This window comes from Myotis lucifugus, unplaced genomic scaffold (genome assembly GCF_000147115.1).
Source record: "Myotis lucifugus unplaced genomic scaffold, Myoluc2.0 scaffold_12, whole genome shotgun sequence".
Lineage (NCBI taxonomy): Eukaryota > Metazoa > Chordata > Mammalia > Chiroptera > Vespertilionidae > Myotis > Myotis lucifugus.
Genome location: NW_005871060.1, coordinates 14002138 through 14023475, shown reverse-complemented (window position 1 = coordinate 14023475; position 21338 = coordinate 14002138). Strand labels below are relative to the sequence as shown.

The 21338-nt window shown below is 40.5% G+C and overlaps 1 protein-coding gene and 1 long non-coding RNA gene across 7 annotated transcripts in view; both read right to left on the bottom strand.

Annotated features, from left to right (window-relative positions):
- The window catches only part of PDLIM5 (PDZ and LIM domain 5), a 210703-nt gene that overhangs the window by 34817 nt on the left and 154548 nt on the right, over positions 1 to 21338 (bottom strand). For all 6 annotated transcript variants that reach the window (XM_014452092.2, XM_014452094.2, XM_014452095.2 and 3 more), the window contains one exon: positions 8630 to 8817. In XM_014452092.2, the coding sequence (XP_014307578.1) occupies positions 8630 to 8817 (188 nt within the window). The remainder of the gene's footprint in view (positions 1 to 8629; positions 8818 to 21338) is intronic.
- Positions 14790 to 18359, bottom strand: LOC111825052. Its single transcript, XR_002828167.1, has 3 exons — positions 18109 to 18359; positions 15499 to 15636; positions 14790 to 14830 (listed from the first exon to the last, which is right to left on the bottom strand). It is a non-coding gene; the product is annotated as an uncharacterized LOC111825052 (long non-coding RNA).

The window sequence follows — 21338 nt, the reverse complement described above, 5'->3', positions numbered from 1 at the left end:
TACGTTTCTATGAAAATTGAAGCTTTTGTTTTTTTGCGGCCCACAAAAACTTAAACCTAGTTTATTTGGCCCGTGTTAGCCTTTGAGTTTGACATGCTTGTCTTAGAGAGTCTCCAGGGCACCAATCTTAATCTTTTACAGAGATAATAATGATCTTTTAACAATGCAAATCTGATTGTGTCACTCTCCAGTTTACAAATCTTTTAATAGCTTCCTTTCCACATTAATCCATACTGCTGACTTTCAAAGCCCTTTCTGACCAGGCTCCCAATAACCTGTCCAACCTTCCTTTTGGCTACTAGGCACTACTGAACATACCAAACTATTTGCCCTTTTTCAGAAGCCAAGTTCTCTGTGAGCTTTTGCATATGCTGTTCCCTCTTCCAACTTGGCCTCTTCCTAAAAATATTCATGGGGCATTGACTACATGTGATTTTACTTCAGACACAACCATTAACACTTTATTCCTGCATAAAATTTGACTCCATCATAAAAAGGGACATATTCTACCTCAAGATTGTATCACTGAATATTACTGGTCCTTTAGATTGATCCAGACCTCTATGCCTTCTGACCTGGGCCTTATAATCTGATTTAACTCTTTGCATTGTTTTTGTGGATTTCTGTTATTTACTGATGCTTTGTATCCAAGTTAATTTTCCCACAGCGACAAAATGGGTGAATATTCCTTAATATTTCCTCTGCACTCCACTGCTTGGTTCCTTATATGCCATAAATTTCCACATTTTTGAGGGGGGAAAAATGCTACCATAGAGCTTCAGATCTATCATTAATTTTTTTAATTAGTGAAAAATAATAGAGTTCTAGTACTGCCTATAGTCACAACTATTAAGTCTTACAGGAGTTTAGTGCTTCAAGGAGAGTGAAGTTCCCTTGCCCTTAAGCAATTTGTGTATTTTTAATGGCAGCTTTTGGCAGACAGCACATCCACCTTCGTTTAATGACTGTGTGGCAATTTCAAGTCTGGTAGGAAAAAAAGAACAATATCTTGAGAATCCCTCAAATTTTTGTACATCTTATATGAAGATGTACAAAACAAGACAAAGTGACCTACCCACCCACTCATTTATTCCCTCTTTGACACTTACTTAGGGCCTATAAACTGAGCCAGGTATAAACCAAAGACTAGTAAGACTTGGTCCCTGTCCTTAAGGGAGTCTAAACACAGTAGTAAAAGACACATTTGTAAATAATTAAAGTCATCATGATGAATGCTATAATAAGGCCATCATCAAACAGAAAGGACCAGCAACTATTTATAGGGCTCAAGAAAGGTTCACAAAGGAGATAACATCCTATATAATAAAAGAGTAATATGCAAATTAACCCTCACTCCATCACAATGATGGCAGTGGCCACGGAGCTAGAGCGAGAAAGAAGCTTGGGTTGCCCCCAGCGATGAAGGAAGCCATGCTTCCTGACTGCCCTGGCCAGCCCTGAGCTCCGCTCAAGGCTACAAAGTTTCAATTATAGAAGATAAATAAACCCCAGATACCTGCTTCCAGCCGCCATGGCCTCTGCTCAAGGAAGTGCTGGGAGCCTCCGTTGCCAGGGGCAACCCAGGCTTCCAGCGGGGCCAAGGCTACAAAGCTTCAATTATAGAAGTTAAATAAATCCCAGATACCTGCTTCCAGCCCGTGGGCGTGGCCAGCCTGAAAACGGCCAACAGCCCCTCACCCAGGCTAGCCAGGCACCCCAGTGGGGACCCCCACCCTGATCCAGGACACCCTTCAGGGCAAACCAGCCGGCCCTCACCCATGCAACAGGCCTCTATCTACACTAATAAAAGAGAAACATGGTAATTAGCGTACGACCACTACCCTTCCCATTGGCTAATCAACATATCCTTATGCAAATTAACTGTCAGCCAAGATGGCGGCCGGCAGCCATGCACTGAAGCGAGCAGGGAAGCTTGCTTGCTCCAGTGACTGCAGACTCCAACATTCCCCGCCTCTAAGCAACTATATTTGCCGGCCTCTCAGCTGCAACTCTAAGGAACTATATTGCAAATATAGAAGCTAAACAAAACCCCAGAAACCGGCTTTCAGTCAGCCGGGCTTCAGCCAGCCGGACCGCAACATTGTATCAATGTTTTCAGCAGCGAGGCCTCAGAGCTAAAGCTGGCCCAGAATAAAAAAAAGAAAGAAAAAAAGGAGCGGTTGGGAGCTTCAGTCACCCGCCAGCCTGAAAACGGCCCTCAGCCCCTCAGCCAGACTGGCCAGGCACCCCAGTGGGGACCCCCACCCTGATCCAGGACACCCTTCAGGGCAAACCAGCAGGCCCCCACCCGTGCACCAGGCCTCTATTCTATATAGTAAAAGGGTAATATGCCTCCCAGCACCTAACAGCAAAACGACTGGGAATGACTAGTCACTATGACGCACACTGACCACCAGGAGGCAGACGCTCAATGCAGGAGCTGCCCCCTGGTGGTCAGTGCACTCCCACAGGGGGAGCTCTGCTCAGCCACAAGCCAGGCTGATGGCTGCCAGTACAGCGGTGGTGGCGGGATCCTCTCCCACCTCCTCAGCAGCGCTAAGGATGTCCGACTGCAGCTTAGGCCTGCTCCCCGCTGGCAAGTGGACATCCCCCGAGGGCTCCCGGGCTGCCAGAGGGATGTCTGACTGCCAGCTTAGGCCCAATCCCCCCCGGGGAGCGGGTGAACATCCCCCGAGGGGTCCCAGACTGCGAGAGGGCACAGGCCGGGCTGAGGGGACCCCCCCCCGCCCCGAGTGCACAAAGTTTTGTGCACCAGGCCTCTAGTCTGGTCATAAAAAGTGAACAGAAATGTTCAGGGGGAGAAGGGTATAAAATGCAAAAACATGCCAAAGAAAAGGAGCTGCTTGTGCAAAGCACAGAGGTATGTGCCCAAGGAATGGTAAGACCTGATGAAGCTGAAGAAGGCTGGCACAGGTTGTAAAGGGACCGTACGCCTTGTTAAGAAGCCAAACATTTAATGTGCGGGCAGCATGGACCCCAAACATTTTCAAGCAGGAAGTCACATGAGAACTGTTTTGTTGGGTGGTAACAGTATAAATTATTGATGCTATTCCGAAAAAGGATAAAGGGGTGAAAACGTAACCTTTTTTGAGTATTCTCTATGTATCAAGCACTTTGTTCTACCACGTGAGCTTCACAAGAAAGCTCTAAGGGACTTTGTTACCTTTATTTTAACAGATAAACAAATTGAAGGCTTAAAATGCTCCACTTGGGGAACATCCCTGGCTTTCTGAAATTCAACTCCAGGGGGTGGGCATTCCTATTCTTCAGAACCTGGCAGGGGACAACCTAGGTGGGCTCAATGGACAATAGGCCTGAGCTAGCAAAGCACTTATATTCTAACAAATCAGGCATCCTCATTTTGTATACAATTAAACTAAAGTTGGAAAACTGATGTGCTTCCAATATATAATGGCTCTTTATGGCTCTAATACTGGGTTGGGAAAAACACCTGACTAGATTGGGTAAGACAGTAATATTTTATACATATACTTGCATTGAATGAACTAATCTGGTACCCATAACCTAAACAGAATCTAGGAAAAACATTACATAGCAGATTAGGTCACCTACATAAATACAAGAACATATTTTTAAACTTATATCACTACATTTACAAAGGTCTTGAAAATATCTATCTAACCACTTAAAATTATATATAAGAAGAAGTTTTCAAACATTACAAAATCTATTAGACATAAAAACATAGTGAATTAAAATATAAGTTTAAAAAAGTATATATCCCCAATTCTGAAAAATGACAAGAAGAATCTCGCCTATTTTTCTAGATCAAGTCAAATTTCTAAAGGGACTATTGCTTCTGAATTATGGAAGTCTAACCAAAGATACAGGTGAGTCAAAAGTAGTTTTGCTCGCTTATGTAAAATTCAAGCTTGGATTCTAACTTCTTTTGTATCTTAATTCTTTTGTGCATACTATGAACTTTTGAACATTTTGCATCCTAAAATATTTAGTGCTTTTTTAAATATATATAATTGATTTCAGAGAGAAGAAGGGAGAGGGAGAGATAGGAACATCAATGATGAGAAAGAATCATTGATGGGCTGCCTCCTGCATATTTCCTACTGGGATCAAGCATACAACTGCAACCTGGGCATGTGCCCTGACCCGGGATTCAATAACGACCTCCTGGTTCATGGGTCAACACTCAACCACTGAGCCACACTGGCCAGGTAAAATATCTAGCTTTTTGTCAGTCACTGGCAAGCTTGTGTATGTGCGGTGGTGTATACTAAACTACATGCCTGAGGAAAAGAAGGTCCAATCTGAGTTATAATGCTGTTACTGGTATACACAAACCTGGTTCCTAGTTATCAGCTAGTATAGCAATGCTGTGTTCTGAAAGACTTCTGGTACACAGGCTATGTAACACCACAAGTGAAATGATCGAAGATTTAAAGTCAGAACTTCAGAGGAGGTAAACCCATGACAGGTTCAGAATATACTAGTATGTCTTCAAATTCCAATTAGCCCTTTCAATGCAGTCTTTTTTTTTTCAAGCTATCATTTCACAATTACATTAGTCATCACCCAACAGACAGAGTATAACTAAAATAATATTTAAATAAATGACTCCCAAACTTTTAAACTATAAAACACAGTATTTAAATATACTTTATCTGCTGACCTAAAATATATGTTTGTATGTATATATATACAGTTACTTATACAGGCAGTCCTCGGGTTACATCGGACTCGACGTACATCGTTTTGTGGTTACGTTGCCATCTCCCATTTATTTATAACTAGGGGCCCAGTGCACGGATTCGTGCACCTTGAAAGGAACTATGGGGCACAAAGCTGTGGTAGGCACAAGGGAGGGTCTCGGCCCATCCTCCGTGCCCCCTCCGAGCGCCTCCTGCTGTGGCCCCCAGTCCCGTCTGCCGCAGCCCCGCTTCCGCTGCTGCTCCCACGTGCTGATAGCGCCGGCCCCACTCGCACCTGCTGATGGTGGCGCGGAGCGATTGGGGCCGGCGGCAGCAGCGGGTGCGAGCGGGGCCAGCACTGTCAGCAGGTGCAATCGGCGGCTGCTGCCCCGATCACCTCTTAGGAGCAGGGGGATGTGGAGAAGCCCTCAGGGGCAATCAGGGCCGGCAGCCGCCACTTGCACCCACTGATGGCACCGAGTGAGCGGGACTGGCGCCGGGCACTGGCAGTGGGTGCTAGAGGTGGCTCTGGCACCGGCTGCAGGTGTGAGCACCCAGCAGGACCATGGTGTGCAGGAGCAAATAATTTTCAGTAACCACCAGAGGCTCGCCCTGATCACAGTGACCAGCGCCCCACCTTGGTTTGGTGCCCCCAATCACCTGCTCCACCATCCTGCCATGGCCAATGCCCGCCATGTTCCGCACATGCCCCCTGGTGGTCAGCGCATGTCATAGCAACCAGCTGTTCAGTTGTTCCGCTGTTCAGGCTATTTGCATATTAGCCTTTTATTATATAGGATAAAAAAAAGTTCCATCATTTCAACATATGTACATATGTGCTTTATGTTTTCTATTATTTATTTACCACAAGTAAAGGTCAGGAATTGTTATCTTTCTTTTAAATTTTTTTTACTGTTTCACTTCATTACTGCTGTGTATGTGCTCCATGTGAGTGACATAGGTGCTTATGTAGGTGGGTTCCTATTTACAGCGAAAATCGCGTTACGTGGCGCCGTAGGAATGGATCTCCCATGTAACCCGAGGGCTTACTATATACCCATGTTAACTAAAACCACATCTTCACAACTTGATACCTCCCTTAATATATTAAAATATTCTTATATTTTCTATTCTATTTCATTTTTTAATGAAAATACTATCTATGATCCATTAAACTGATTTCAGGATCAACTAAGTGGGTCACAGGCTGCAATTCCGTGATTTTGATACCATCCTTCTGTAGGAATTATTTGTAAATGACATCACTGGTAATAGTCACTCTTTGGTGATGGGGGGAGAGGAGGATAAAAAAATTTACTTTCCCTTTATTCACTCACACTAGTGCACAGCTGTGAATTATCAAGAGAAAGAGCCTGAAATTCCCATGTGAGAGGAGTAGGCCACCTGCCTTGATGCTTTACCTAAGTCCTCCTAGCCCAGCAACCTGCCTTTGTAGTTCTTGCTTCCCTTTGGATGACAGTGCAGTTTTCACAGGTGAATGTGAGGAACACAAGAACCCATGAGGCACCTATCACCTTCTAAATCAAAAGAACTTTTCATTTGCATTAGGAAGCTCTTGAAACTGTTTATAAGACTCAGTGTAGATTCTGAGGTGTTTTGTTTTGTTTTAAAATATGGTACTCTGTTAGGCAGAATAGAATAAGAGAATCTGAGAAGCTGGGGATTTTTTACTTATTTCACAACTTTTACAAAATAGTGTAAAATAAGTAACATCTATAATAATAAAAGCCTAATATGCTAATTAGACCACACAGCTGAACGACCTTCTGGACGTCCTTCCGGACGAAGCCATGGCTGACACAGCTGCGAGGGCCGAGCCCCTTGCACAAATTTTGTGCATAGGGCCTCTAGTTTACATATAACATAATAACTCATTAAAGGTCAGTATGAAGCACCTAGAGCAAGAAAAACAGCAGGTGTCCTGCAAATACTTTCTGATTTGAGCTAAGTAAGCATCATGATGAAATTCAACAAACTTCACAATGGCGAAACATTTTCTTTTTATAATATTAATGCTTTATAATGTGATAGAATGTTTAATGTTTTATATTGTTATAGTTTTGTTCAAATTAAATTCACTTATATGTTCCTAAAAATGTGTAACATTTTAAATACTGACCATGTGAATCATGACTGTAATTATACTGCCTGCCTTGATTATTCAGAGAAGAAAGGATTCTGTCGCCCTCTTGTGGTAATTTTGCTGTAGTATATTCTCCAGAATTTCCACATCAAGTGAAATTTTTCCTTTTCACTTTAATAGGTGAAGTGTTATTTTGACCACAATTTCTGAATTTCCAGATTACATATATTTTCTGCCCTCCATGGTACATATATTTTGTGCCCTACTTCAGTTTCTATCTCAGAAACTTAGTCTTGTCCTCGCTCTTTTAGGAAATATTCTCTGATCCCTTCCAATTACCATACCAAATAAATCTTTGAGGTATTTTCTGTATTTTAATGCACATGCGAAATATTTACAGCAAATCTCCATGGTCATGGATAAGCTTTAAGTAAATGGAAATAATTAAAAATGCATGGGCTGAGCTGTCAGCATTTTTCGCCAAGGGAAAAGGTCTTGCTAAGTTAATTAATAGTCCAGAAATTTCTGAGGCTGATGATTTTAGTCTAAATATTTTAAGTTTTAAAAAGTAATAAAATTGTGTTTTCTTTCAAATAGTTTCGATCATACCCAATTGGGAGCAGCAGGAGACGAGCTTGAGGAGATAGCTAGGCCAGAGTAAACAAGGTCTTAAATGGCAGGTTAAGCAAAGCACCTATAGCAGGACAGAGACGGGTAAGTCGGAGCTGCAGAAAGATCACTGGCTACAGACAGACAGAAGGGGGCAGGGAAATTAGTTACAAGCTAGTTGTTTGAAGGACAAGACCTGAACCAACACAGTGGAGAGAAGAAAATAAATTTGAGAAATACTAAGAAGTAGAATTATTAGGTGTTAATTTCTTTGAGGACAGGAGTAGGGAGTGGGAGGTGGTAAGTTCACATCCCAGCTTTGGTGACTGGGTGGGTGTACCACTAAGAGATAGGTAGTGACATTTTCGGCCATGCTGCATTTGAGGGGCTACCTGGAAACAGCAAGTAGGTCAACATGGTTTGAGGAAATGAAGTCCAGGAGAGAGGACTGTATAAATCATCAGCGACTAATAGAAACCTGGATGGAAAATCGTCCAGGGAGAGTGCAAAGAATGGAAAGAGATGAAAGCTAAGTGTGGGACTGGCAACCTTTAAGTACAGTCCCACCTTCCTGTTGAAACAGTTACTTTAGTCCGACAGTCATAAACTTTGTTCACGTTGGAACAGGAGATCATTTAGTCTTCCTACATCCCGCAGGTTAGAAAACAGGATCAAAGGGGTTAAGTGACTTTATGTAAAGCTACTTATCTATAGAAGAGAGTGAAAGCTCAGGTTTCCAGACTGGCCCTACGCTGCTCAAATGCTCCCTTTCTAGTACGGGGTCCTCCTTCCACTCTGCCTTGTGAATCTTCAGAGGACAAGAAGTCAATGTGCCTTCCTTCAATATTGTCTGATGGCAACAAATGCTTCTGTTGTTATGTTTCACTTATCATCAAAACTAAAATGTTACATTTTCAAGGTAACCTCCCAACAATATAGTTTGTTAATAAGACCCCAAATTTCCAACTCTACACATGCTTCCTGAGTAACATGGGAAACAAGAAATTGCCCAATTCTGCAGTTATGCATAGCAAATGGCAATAATACCAAACACACAGAGAAAATGTTTATGGAACACTTCAGAGAGGAAAACAGCTGTAGCTGTTCTCTGCAGTCCTTTTAGATAGTCGAGAATGGGTTTCACCAATGGAATCTATCATATATCCCAGAACACATTTTCATAATTACACTTAAGGAAAGCAAAAAGCCGGTGATTTCCTTGGAGTACCTGCTTGGCTTGGCCGCTGCCAGCTGGGTGACTTGATAACGCTGGTGGACCCCAGAGGCTTGAAGGCAGCAGCAGTTGTGAGCCCGGCCACCCCTGGTCTGGCGAAGGCTGGGCTCTCCGGCCTCTCAGGCATACGCTGTGCTGACGCTGCTGATGGCGCCAAGTGCGGAGAAGGCTCCTGGGTGTTGCTGGAAGGAAAATAAGAAAACATTTTTGGTGACGTGGTAGCAAGCTAACCTGGCACGGATCATTTGATTTTCTCAGCCTATTAAATCTCTAAGGAAAACAAAAATAATCATCATTTAATTGATATTTAAAAATAAAATACTCTAAAACCATGACTCAGGGATTGCCTCTCTAAAAAAAGAAAAGGGTCTACCTTGGGCTATTAAAAAACTTACACAGCCAATCCTTTGATTTCCTATTCCTCTATCGCAACATTCAATCATCTAGAATAAAATAAGCAATTATTAAAGAATCCCTGAAAAATCTCTATGAAATAGCACAGATGTTTCTTTACCGTTTCCCACATTCTTCTGGTTTCTCTGACATCTCACGAGTCACTCTTTTGCTCACAGACTCAGTCACTCTTTCATTCAATAAATATTTAAGCACTTGCGATCTGCCAGACACTGTGCTTCACACTGTTCACACAGTGGTAAACAGAGAGAACATCTCCCGTCTAACAGAACATCCTCTGTTCTATGTTCATAGCACAGGAAAACAAGAGGCGAGACCGCCACTGTCCGCTCTCAGAGTTATTTGCTTAACAGGAGGCCTTACCTGTGCTTGATTTAGAGGATCATGTGGCTTTCACCACCCAGTTATTTATTATTTATGATTATATGTCATTTCCAAAAAAAAATTTAGCTCAGATGATAAAATATGCACTTTGGAATGACACAATACAATAACAGTTTTTCTCAATTGAAATAATAAGAGTTGTTATAACAACAATAAGAACAATACATCCTAACTTTTCAATAAAAATTCAATAATAAAGTCCTGGTTACTCAGATAACTTCATGCATAGAAACTCAATTTCTTCACTATCTGAAAGCAACAGCTGCAGTGATGGCGAACCTATGACACGCGTGTCAGAGGTGACATACGAACTCATTTTTTTGGTTGATTTTTCTTTGTTAAATGGCATTTAAATATATAAAATAAATATCAAAAATATAAGTCTTTGTTTTACTATGGTTGCAAATATCAAAAAATGTCTATATGTGACACGGCACCAGAGTTAAGTTAGGGTTTTTCAAAATGCTGACACGCCGAGCTCAAAAGGTTCGCCATCACTGAGCTAGAGCAACACACGGACAAAGATAGGATACTATATTAATGACTTCAATAAAATAAATACTGCTTAATTATTTAGTTTGGTTGAGATTATTTCAAGGGAAATAAATTTCAAATTCAGTCATGTCCACTATGCTTACAAATGAACAGGAATGCCTGATTTCCCCAATGCCTCTTGAAACTTGGATAACACCTAACTAAGTAGGCCCGAGGCTGCCTTCCCTTAGGAAGGCCCACTTGCAAGGCTGGCCTTTGACTGGCATTTGGGAGTTGGCTCGTAAATGGTTCCCTACAGTCATATAAAACTTTCTCTGAAAGATAAGAGCTGCTCACTGTGCCCAAACTATATAAACAATATTGTTTATGCTGAATACCTGCTTTCCTTCTGAGAGTCTGGAATTTCAGTATGAATTAGGCACAGCGTGCCTACATAACGAGCCTCATTATAAAATCCTTGTCTTAGGTACTTAGTTTCTAATGAGCTTCTGGTTGACAACACTTTGCACGTTTTGTTATAACTCATGGCTGAGGAATCAAGCACATCCTGTGTGGCTTCACTGGGAGAGGGCTTTTGGAAACTTGAGTCTCATTTCTTCCAGACTTGATCTCACAACTTTTCCAATTGCTGATTTTGCTTTGTATTTTTTCACTGTAATAAATCTTAGCCATGAGTATAAGAGTTCTGTGATCCCTCTAGTGAATTGTCAAACCTGGGGGTGGTCTTGGGGCACCTGAACAGTTTTGAAAAATCATACTAATGCTATTTTAACTTTCTTGAAATAGTGTTCCCTAAATTCAGGTATAATAGAGCCACTACCTTTATAAGTTCTCATCAGTTTTTAAAATATATTTTTTATTGATTTCAGAGAGGAAGGGAGAGGGAGAGAAACATCAATTATGAGAGAGAATCCTCGATCGGCTGCCTCCTGCATGACCCCTACTGAGGATTGGGCCTGCAACCCAGGCATGCGCCCCGACTGGGAATCGAACTGTGACCTCCTGATTCATAGGTCCATGCTCAACCACTGAGCCACACTGGCGGGGCATCTAATCAGTTTAATGAAAAACTCAAACCTGCTTGATGTTAGAGCATACTATACAATGAAAATTTTAAGCACTCTGATAATTTTCATAATAAATAAAAAGTGAAAGATTGCTTACTTAATGGCAATGCTGGACACAATAACCAATAAAGACGACAGAATAAATAATATTAACAGAAACAGCTTAAGCAGTATAACTAGAGGCCCAATGCATGAAATTCGTGCAAGAGTAGGCCTTCCTTCCCCTGGCTGCCGGCACTGGCTTCCCTCTGGCACCTGGGACCTGGACTTCCCTCCAGCTGCCGGCAGGCACCCAGACCCGGGCTTCCCTTGCAGCCCCGGCTTCGTCCGGAAAGTTGTCCGGAAGGACGTCCGGTCTAATTTATTATTATAAATGCTATGAGCAGCTTTTAAAAGCTGTGCGATGGACAAATTATTTTACATCTCTAAGCCTCAGTTACTAAACTTTAAGTGGGGATAAAATTTGATCGGTTACCTCCCATACACACCCTGATGGGACTGAACCCACAACCTGGGCACGTGCCCTGACCAGAAATCAAACTGATGACCTTTCGGTGCAGGAGACAATGCTCAGCCAACTGAGCCACACTGGTGAGGGAAACAGCAAAATACTTTTAAATTAATGACTAATTTATTAACATAGTATGTCATGATTACCTAAATTAGGTTGGTATCTTATTTCTAAAGTTAAAGACTCATATTTTTTTGGAAATTTAAATTGTTTAAGGTATACCTAAATTCTAAAAAAATTAAAATGCTTCTAAAAGATTCTATTGAGGAAACCAGAGTAAATCCACGAACACCCTTGATTCATGCCACAGAAGGTAAGAATCAAATATGGTCATGTTCACTAGTTTGACAGATAAACAAACATTGAAATGAAATGTTAAATATTACTTCCATCTCAAGAATACCAAAGTTTATGTTTCATATTTCAAAAACTGAAAATGGAGAAAAATCCTATATAATAGAAGGATAATATGCAAATTGACCTTAATGGTGGAATGACCAGTTGCTATGATGCACACTGACCACTAGAGGGAAGACGCTCAACACAGGAGCTTCCCCCTGGTGGTCAGTGCGCTCCCACAGGGGGAGCTCCACTCAGCCACAAGCTGGGCTGACAGCTGCAAGTGCAGCAGGGAGTGGGCCTAAGCTGTCAGTCAGATCCCCCCCTAAGGGGTCCCAGACTGCGAGAGGGCACAGGCTGGGCTGAGGGACACCCCCAAGTGCACGAATTTTTGTGCACCGGGCCTCTAGTATACTAATAAAGCAAAGATTTCTTTTTAAAACGGAGCTAATGAGGAAAAACAGAAAAAAGGAGAAAAGTTTACTTTCAGTGTCAGCAACCTGATTTATCTTGAGTTTACATTCCTTTCCCACATTTGTTTAACTATTAAATTTCAGCTGCAGATTGAGAACAGTTGGAAATTTTAAGTCTATTTTCAAAGAAAAACTCTGTTTGAAGAATACTCTTGAGGTGACTTTACTCTAATTACATATTTAAATTTTTTTAAAGGGCCAATTGTATAGCATGGGTTTAATTATCAATGTTTAGATTAAACAGTTTTTACTAAATCTTATAAAAATTTATATACTAATACATAGACTCTGAAGTGGTAGGAAAGGAATATTTCTAAAAGAGTCATAATTATAAGCAACTTTTTATTTTATAGTTTTCTCCATCAGAATTCTGTAAATGAACCTGGACATATATAGGAGTCATGAGTCTCCTTCCTTCCAGAATTCTGTTTACAAATTTTTTTTGTATTTTTCTAACAAAATCCTTTAACTTAGACCAGTGATGGCGAACCTTTTGAGCTCGGCGTGTCAGCATTTTGAAAAACCCTAACTTAACTCTGGTGCCGTGTCATATAAAGAAATTTTTTGATATTTGCAACCATAGTAAAACAAAGATTTATATTTTTGATATTTATTTTATATATTTAAATGCCATTTAACAAAGAAAAATCAACCAAAAAAATGAGTTCACGTGTCACCTCTGACACGCATGTCATAGATTTGCCATCACTGACTTAGACTTTTGTACCAAATTCAAAGTGTTAAATACACTATAGTGGGGAGAAACAAGTTTGGTATTCTATGATACTTTATTATAATTTTAAAGATTACTGTAACACAAAAGTAAACATCCAAGATAAAACATCTCTGACACTGTCCCTCCCAGCTGCTTTTCGGTCCCTTCTCACTGCGGTAGCAAGGTCTCCTCAGGTATCCTGTGCTCCTGTTTTTCAGAATGCCAACTGGCTAACCTGGTACGGGACCACTTTCCTTTCCCAAATATCAAAATACATTTAGTTTGTGCCAATTGCTGTTAGTAAAAAGTGGTGATAATGACTACTAACACTAGCTCAATCAGTCCATAACACCATTTTTTTTTAAAACAAAAAGTTTATTTAAGCAACAAGATGCTTGACTTGAAGGGGAAAGTATCTAGGATTTATTTCTTTTAGAGTAATTCATTGCTGCTTAAAGACAGATTGCCCTATATGTAGTAGCTATATACAAAAAAGTTATAAAATCGTTTTTAGTTTTACAACAAGTGAAAAGCATTAAAATTCTCCAATTGAACAAGGTACGCAAGAATTTTTATGTTGTTCTTTTTTTGTTAAACAGTGAGAGCAAAATAACTTACTGGAATGCCAGAAGTGGACAACGGGAATATTTTCACAGAACCAGTATTTTTCCCTACCCCATCTCCATTTGTTGTCAATCAAAACATACCACTGGCCATTTAGTGCGTGTGTTTTTGTGTGTCTTTTTTTAATGCACCAGGTGCTTTTCTGGAAATACTATTCCAAATGTGGTCAGTAACCTGTCACTGTGGAGACTTAACCCTGACAATGAAAGAGGACTGCTCCTTTATTACTCACAACTCCACAAATATAACATAACTTCAGATGTTTCTTCTTAGGCATATGGGCAATGATCTCTCTCCTTGTTTAAACACCTCCCTTAAAGTTACCCAGGATTATAATTAAGTATATCGAAAATCTCCATAACAGTGGGCAGGATATACAAACATGAACCTGTGTGATATCAGGCTTTTACTAACTATAGTCACAGTTGTATACACTGACATTAATTTATGTTCTGTCAGAAATCGTTTTAGAGTTATTTCACTAAAATTATACCATTAGTAATGAATACTTGGGATATATTTATTTTTGATTATACACAATAATTTTTGCCATATTTGTTAAGTTGAGGAGAAAATTAATTTTTTTGTTTCAGTATTTCCCAGATATGGCCCAAGTACAACCTTCATATTTGAGAACTGCAAGACATTAGACAAACAAAACCAATTATTCTATTATTCTTTACCATTTTTTCAGAAGGTGTAAAGGTATGTCTTACTAAACATTTAAATATTCTAGTATAGCTATATCCATGAAATAAGAGACAGGGTTCTACTGTAATTTAAATACTTGCACAATGACTCGTAACTTCACACCAAACACCAACTGTGCTAACAAAAGATGTCACAAAGGGTTAAAAGGCAAGTTAATAATCATACAAAACAGCATGCTGTGCATTAGCAGTGCATTGGAAGTAGTTAAGTGAAAACTGGACATGAATCAGTTCTAGGAATTTCACATCTGGCCTGTTAATATGGTGGTTAAGTGTTACAGAAAGTGTCTTTTACAGCAAACCACCACTGTGACATCTGCTCCCATAGTACCTTGTTTTCTTAACCTGGATAGAGTCAGTCGATTTCCTCGAGGGTTGGAGATATGAAAAAGCTAAAGGCTTGGAAACAAGGCTGATGCAAAGTGCATCCAGGAGTGAGTGATACTTTTCAGGACTGGAGAGTCTGGTGAGCTGTTAGAAAGAGTTTTAAGTTGGAAAATCACACTACCAATAGCAGAAAGCAGTGAGAGATAGAGACAGACAGACAGACAGACAGAACTAAACAGTAGAAAGAGGGTGAAAAGAGGGCTAGTAGTATATTATATTATTTTACTCATTAATATAGAATTGATTAAATTTTCACCATTTATCAATGCCATCTTAAACGCATTTGATGCTATAAAAGGACACTAGAAATTATGTATAAACAAAACCCCACAAAAATAAAAAGCTTTTATTCTTTTACTGGGAGGAAGGTGTATTACAAAAAATAGTGATCACTCTCAAATATAATCAGTTTGTGGGACAAGATAAAACCAGTAAAAACTTCAAATACCTATTTATACCTGATCTGCTTAAGATATAAAAACTACAAATTATAAAATCCCCAAAGTCGACAGGCACACAACATGCAATAACCTACATAACTGAGAAGTATCATAGACAGATGGCAGTAAAAAGATACAAGGATGATTTAAAGCAAAATCGGTAATACACACTGTAGAATGTATCTACAACCTAGACAATATGATGGTGATCTCATAACAAAGGGAGTGTTTTCTTTGATGTGACGTGTAAGGCAGTGAAAAGTGTTGGCATCGCAACAGACACACACTGTACATGTAGCTCTACCTGGTTTTTGCAGCAAGAACAGCAGACACATGAGCGGCTGTGCTGCTCAGAACCGCCGCACTGTATCTAGCAGGAGAAGATAAGGTAGAAAAGTTTTGAAAAGCTTCCAAGGAACTTGTCACCACATTTCTTGTAGAGCTGCTTAAATTGATAGGTAGGGAAAGAAAAACAGAGAAGAGGCACAAAAAGGGAAGTGAGAAGAGGTAGCATAATGAAGATAAGAGAGCAACCATACTATATTAATAATTAGACATACACAGGTGTGACATGTCAGAAAGGTAATAGGAGTTCGGGTCATTTATTGTTGCTATGATTTTTTTTAAGAAATTAAAATTTGATATACTATAATCCTCCATAAAACTTGTTTTTGAGGTACAAGCATTTATGAATGTATTTTTCACTGTCTCTAATCCTATTTAAAATGAAATCAATATCACATAACAGCAAACATTTGAAGACTGAGTTGTCAACAACTAAACAGAAAATAAACCTAAATATGAAGTGTGAATTTCTATAAGCAGAGAAAGGAAAAAGGCTATGTCGACTATTCCAAACTGTCTCTACAGAAAGGGTTTAACCTCAGAGATGATATACTCCCAAAGCCTGACATTTTAATGAGACTTGTGTTTTCAGGAGAAGAGGTACCACAGCTGCCTACTCAGAAGCAGTAATGCATATTAATATGAATACGAAATAACTGTTTAAAATGTTGAGAGTAAAGCTGTTTGGGAAGGGCAAGCACCTTTGTAAAATAAATAAAAAGTAGTGATGACTAACACCTTCTGTGTTAATGTTCTATAATTTATTTTCAATTTGCTCTGTAAAGATTAAAATGCTGGTATGAAATTTTATCCTCAGAACATTTATTACTTAAAATTGTAATTATTTTCCTTTGGTCTTTGAAAAAAGGTCAAACACCTGAACAGGAATTAACATTCCATCATTAGGACTATAATGATTTCCAAATTTGATTATCAAATTGGAATTGAGAATTTTTTTATTAAGAAAATCTAAAGTGCATAGTGTAAAACCTGTGACCTCTTTTCTTCTTCATTTATGTCTACAAGTTATTAATGAATATCCTCACTATACTATGACTATTTTTGTCAAAATTCATGACAATGGCCACTTCCAACACCAAGTAATTATGTGCCAAACTCATTCCAGGTTAATGAGAGCTCAGATGTAGAAAACTGTGAGGTTGACATAAGCCTCTTCTCCCTGTTGGAAGCATTTGATAATCCATTATTCCTTGTTCCATTGGCTATCCTGTATAATAAAACCCTAATAAGCAAACTGACAGAACAGTGGAATGACCAGTGGAACAACTGGTTGAGTGTTGAGCGTCTGTCCCCCCCCTTCCCAGAGGGAGGCAACCAGTGGTGGTGACAGCAGCACTCAGGGGGCGGGGCTGGCCAGTGAGCACCCTGCCTGTCACCTCCCAAAGCAAGAGGCAACTGGCGGCTGCGATGGGGGTGGTGGCGGGGGGCTGGCCAGGGGACTGCGCCAGGTGGCCAGCAAGGCGGGTGCCAGCGGGGGGTCCCCCAATCACCCTGCCTGCAGGTCGCCCCACAGATCAGCCCTGATCGCCGGCTAGTCCTAGGGACCCTACCCCCTATATACTGGGAACAGTCTCTTAGATTTAAAAATTAAAACCTGGCAAGGCTACTCTAACACTGAAAAAACAGGATGATGCAGCGATGACATGCATGGACTCTGGCTTGCACATTTTGTGGTCAGCCCTGGTTCTGACACTTATAACTGTGTGACAAAGCCAATTAATTAACTTCTCTCTGCTTCAGTTTTTCCACCCATAAGATAGGGAAAATGGTACTACTGCCTCAGAGGATCATGTTATGTACTACTTTTTATAATCAGGGCAAAAAAAATGTAGCTGCTCATACAACAGCAAGATGCCTTTCACCTGTATGAAAAGTATGATTACTGGTGCATGCAGCGTCTCGGATTGCGAGAGAGATGTCCAACTGCTGGTTTATACCCGACATCTCCTGAGGGGTCCCAGATTGTGAGAGGACTCAGACCGGGCTGAGGGACTACCCCCAACCCCTGCACGAATTCTGTGCACCGGGTCTGTAGTAACTTTATAAGCCATTAGAAGCCAAATTAAAGAAATGGTGGCAAGTCGTATTTTTTAAAGTTACAAAGATTTAAGTGTAGGTATAAACTTTTTGGCAAGCGTGTACTTCAATTGAAGTGTATGGCCATGTTTTAATAACTGCTGTGCATGGCGAGGAAAGGAGGAATGGGGGCTGGAAAGAGGAAAGAAAGAGGCTATCAGAGGCAGAGCAGGATAGCATGCATGTCATGCAAAGTGGAAGAATAAAGTTACCAAGTGATTCAACTTTGAGTTTCTCAATTACACTGCATCTTTGAAGCAATGGTTACTATTTGGGGGAGGTAATAGTGAATAATAACCAGAAACACAAATCTATTTTTAAAAATCAGCTAAAAGACAAACCAACTAAATTATCCTTCTCCTTTAAGAAGAAAAGGAATTTCTTTCGTCATACTGTATCACAATAATAATATAAAAGGACTTAGTATCCCCAGAGTCCAGCAAAATCTCATAAGAAGAATTAACTTGAATACCTTTAGAATATGTCTGGGTATCTGGAACTCTCTCGTTCCGTTTTTAGAGGTGAATGTGTTCATGAGTTAAAGTAGACTTATGACAAACTCAATAAAGTTGACTTTCCAAATCACAGTGAATAAATAAAAGGCACAGCTTTCCTGACTCCACATTAAAACTTAAATCTAAACAAAAAGTGAAAAATATAAATGCAGTGTCAAGCGGTGTTCCAGGGCTGAGCGCCAAGCTTCCTTGTCCACATAAGAATGATGCCAGTTCTGTAATCTACGATCTCTTTTGCTTTTTAGTCAAAGAGTTTTAGCGTTTTATTTCACCACCAGCATTAAAATTTAGACACACCAGGAAGAAAAAAACTCTACCTAGAATATGTAGTCACTTTAGAAAGTGTGGCTACATGGCTACCACTATGTACTAATAAAACCTGAGGGGTTGCAGGTGGGTGAGGTCCACTCTTAGATGGTTCTTCCAGAGAACTGTCAAACCTAAGTTTTCAGAAGTAAAATAAACAAGGCAAAGGAAATATTAATGAACGGCGCAGGTATTTATCATCTATACTACCTTTTAAATGTACATTGCTTTTATTTTTAGAAACTGCTAGTTTTTCTTTTTTAACTTCATATCTGTATAATGTTAAAACCAAAACTAACACCCTCACCACTACCAAATACAAACTGTTTTCCCCCACAATTTTTTAACATGGTTACTTCCATCTGATAAAAGATTATGACTACAGGGGAAGAAAGGTGGATGGAAATTCCCATACACTATGTATTTTGCATCCATCAGGGAAACTTTGATTCTAAGAAATTAGGTTGTCCAATATCATATACTTAATAGGGTCAGATGGAATTTGAGTCAGATGGAATTTGTACCCGACCTGTCTGTACCATTTATACCCCAAAACACTCGCCAGCATTGTGGGGGCAGCTGCCTGAATAGTGCACCACTAAAAGCAACTACGGATTTCCTTCCAAGTCAGAATGTTGTGTTTGTAGAATTGGAATTATATGGATGTTGTTTGTTTTGCTGTAAATAAAGTATTTTATCAAGTCACACAAATTGTTTGCCTGCAATTGTGTTACTCTTAGTATTTTTTACTTTGTTTTTCTTTTGAATGCCAGAATTAAATTTTAGAACTATTACCAAGTAAGAAAAATATGAAAATTCAGTGTGAGGTTTGAAAGAAGAAAGCACTTTGGGAAGAAAAAAATGAACTGGAAATATACAATATTACCCATATTAACAAATAAAAAGCCTGTGGATAAAAAATAGAATGGGTCAGTCATGTCAAATGAAAAATGTAACAATAATATAAAGAAATAAAAAAGGAGAGGTTATGTTCCCATTTTTATTTGGCAATGATGAGACCTTTACCAGTGTTGAAAAAAATGTAGACAACTTAAGTAAAATGTTGTGGTAGAACGAAACTATCACTTAAGAGGCACAGCAGAAAAAGTTAAAAGAGATCAGAAAACCTGGCTCTCAGGCCAAATTCAGCCGCCACCTGGCTTTGCATGTCCTGGGATCTAGGAGTGATTTTCGTATTTTAAGATGGTTTAAATAAAAAGATTTCATGACAGGAAAATATATGAAATTCAAATGTCAGCATCCATAAGTAAAGTTTTATGGAACACAGTCAAGTTCATTCATGCCCCTACATCTATAGCTACTTTCATGCCATGCGCAGAGCTGAGGAACTGCGATAGAATTCATGGTTCCCAAAACCTAATAAATTTACCATCTGGATCTTCACAGAAAAAGTGTGCTGACCTCTGCCCTAGGGAATAACATCTCCACACAGCTAGCAGAGTACACTTTTAACAATACAAATCTGATCTTGTCTGTTGCTTAGACCTTCCAGCACAGTCCCGAGGACAACTGTGATTGTGGGTTACCTGTTATTGTCTCCAGCCACATCTTACAGAGCTCTGTCTCTCCCTCTGGCCTGCTCCTTCCACCTGGTCTCCATTTCTTCTTAACAGGCCAAGCCTCTTCCCACGTGAAGCCTCTGCACAGTCTACTACATCTCGCTTCCTACACCCATCTCTCTACCACACCTTCACTGGGCTAATTCCCAAGTGTCCTTCTGGCCTCAGTTTAAATGTCACCTCAGAAAGGCCTCCCCATTTCCCCAAGTCCCCGTAAATTGCCCATGTCATACACTTTCAGACAACCCTGTACATCCCCCCCCCCACCCCCGGAATGTTATGCTTGTAATTATACAATTTGTGTGGTTATCTGTTTCAATCTGGACTCCCTCACTAGACCAGAAGCTCTCTGAGGTCAGGGACCACCATGTCTACAGTATAAACTAAGTGTTACAAAGTGCTTACCACAAAGCGAACGATAAAGAAGTGTCTTTTGAATCAATGCATGAATGAAATTTATTATTTTTAAGTACAGAACTTACCATATACATATATCTCTTTTTCTTTTTTTTAGGTGGATTTGCTTGCTTACTTATTTAATTACGTATTTATTTATTTATTTAAACTTACTGGGGTGATATTAGTTCCCGAAACTATACAGGCAACTCAATGAAACATCATCTGCACACTGCATCGTGCATCCAATGCCCCAAGCAAAGTCTTTTTCCATCCCCATTTCCCGCCCCCCCCCCCCACTTTGCCCACCTCCACCTACTCCAACCCCTTCCCTCTCATATCACCACACTGTTGTCTGTGTCTATGTGTTTTATATATATATACTAGAGTGCGGTGAACAAAAATTTGTGCACTCGGGGGGTCCCTCAGCCCGGCATATGCCCTCTCGCAGTAAGGGACCCCTCGGGGGATGTCCACCTGCTGGCTTAGGCCCGCTCCCTGGGGGATTGGGTCTAAGCTGGCAGTCAGACATCCCTCTGGCAGCCTGGGAGCCCTTGGGGGATGTCCACTTGCCAGCGGGGAGCAGGCCTAAGCTACAGTCGGACATCCTTAGTGCTGCTGAGGCAGAAGAGGCTCCCACCACCACCGCTGTGCTGGCAGCCGGCAGCCTGGCTTGTGGCTGAGCAGAACTCCCCTGTGGGAGCTCACTGACCACCAAGGGGCAGCTCCTGCATTGAGCGTCTGCCCCCTGGTGGTCAGTGTGCGTCATAGTGACCAGTCATTCCGTCATTCTGCTGTTAGGGTCAATTTGCATATTACCCTTTTATTATATAGGATAGAGGCCTGGTGCACGGGTGGGGGCTGGCTGGTTTGCCCTGAAGGGTGTCCCGGATCAGGGTGGGGGT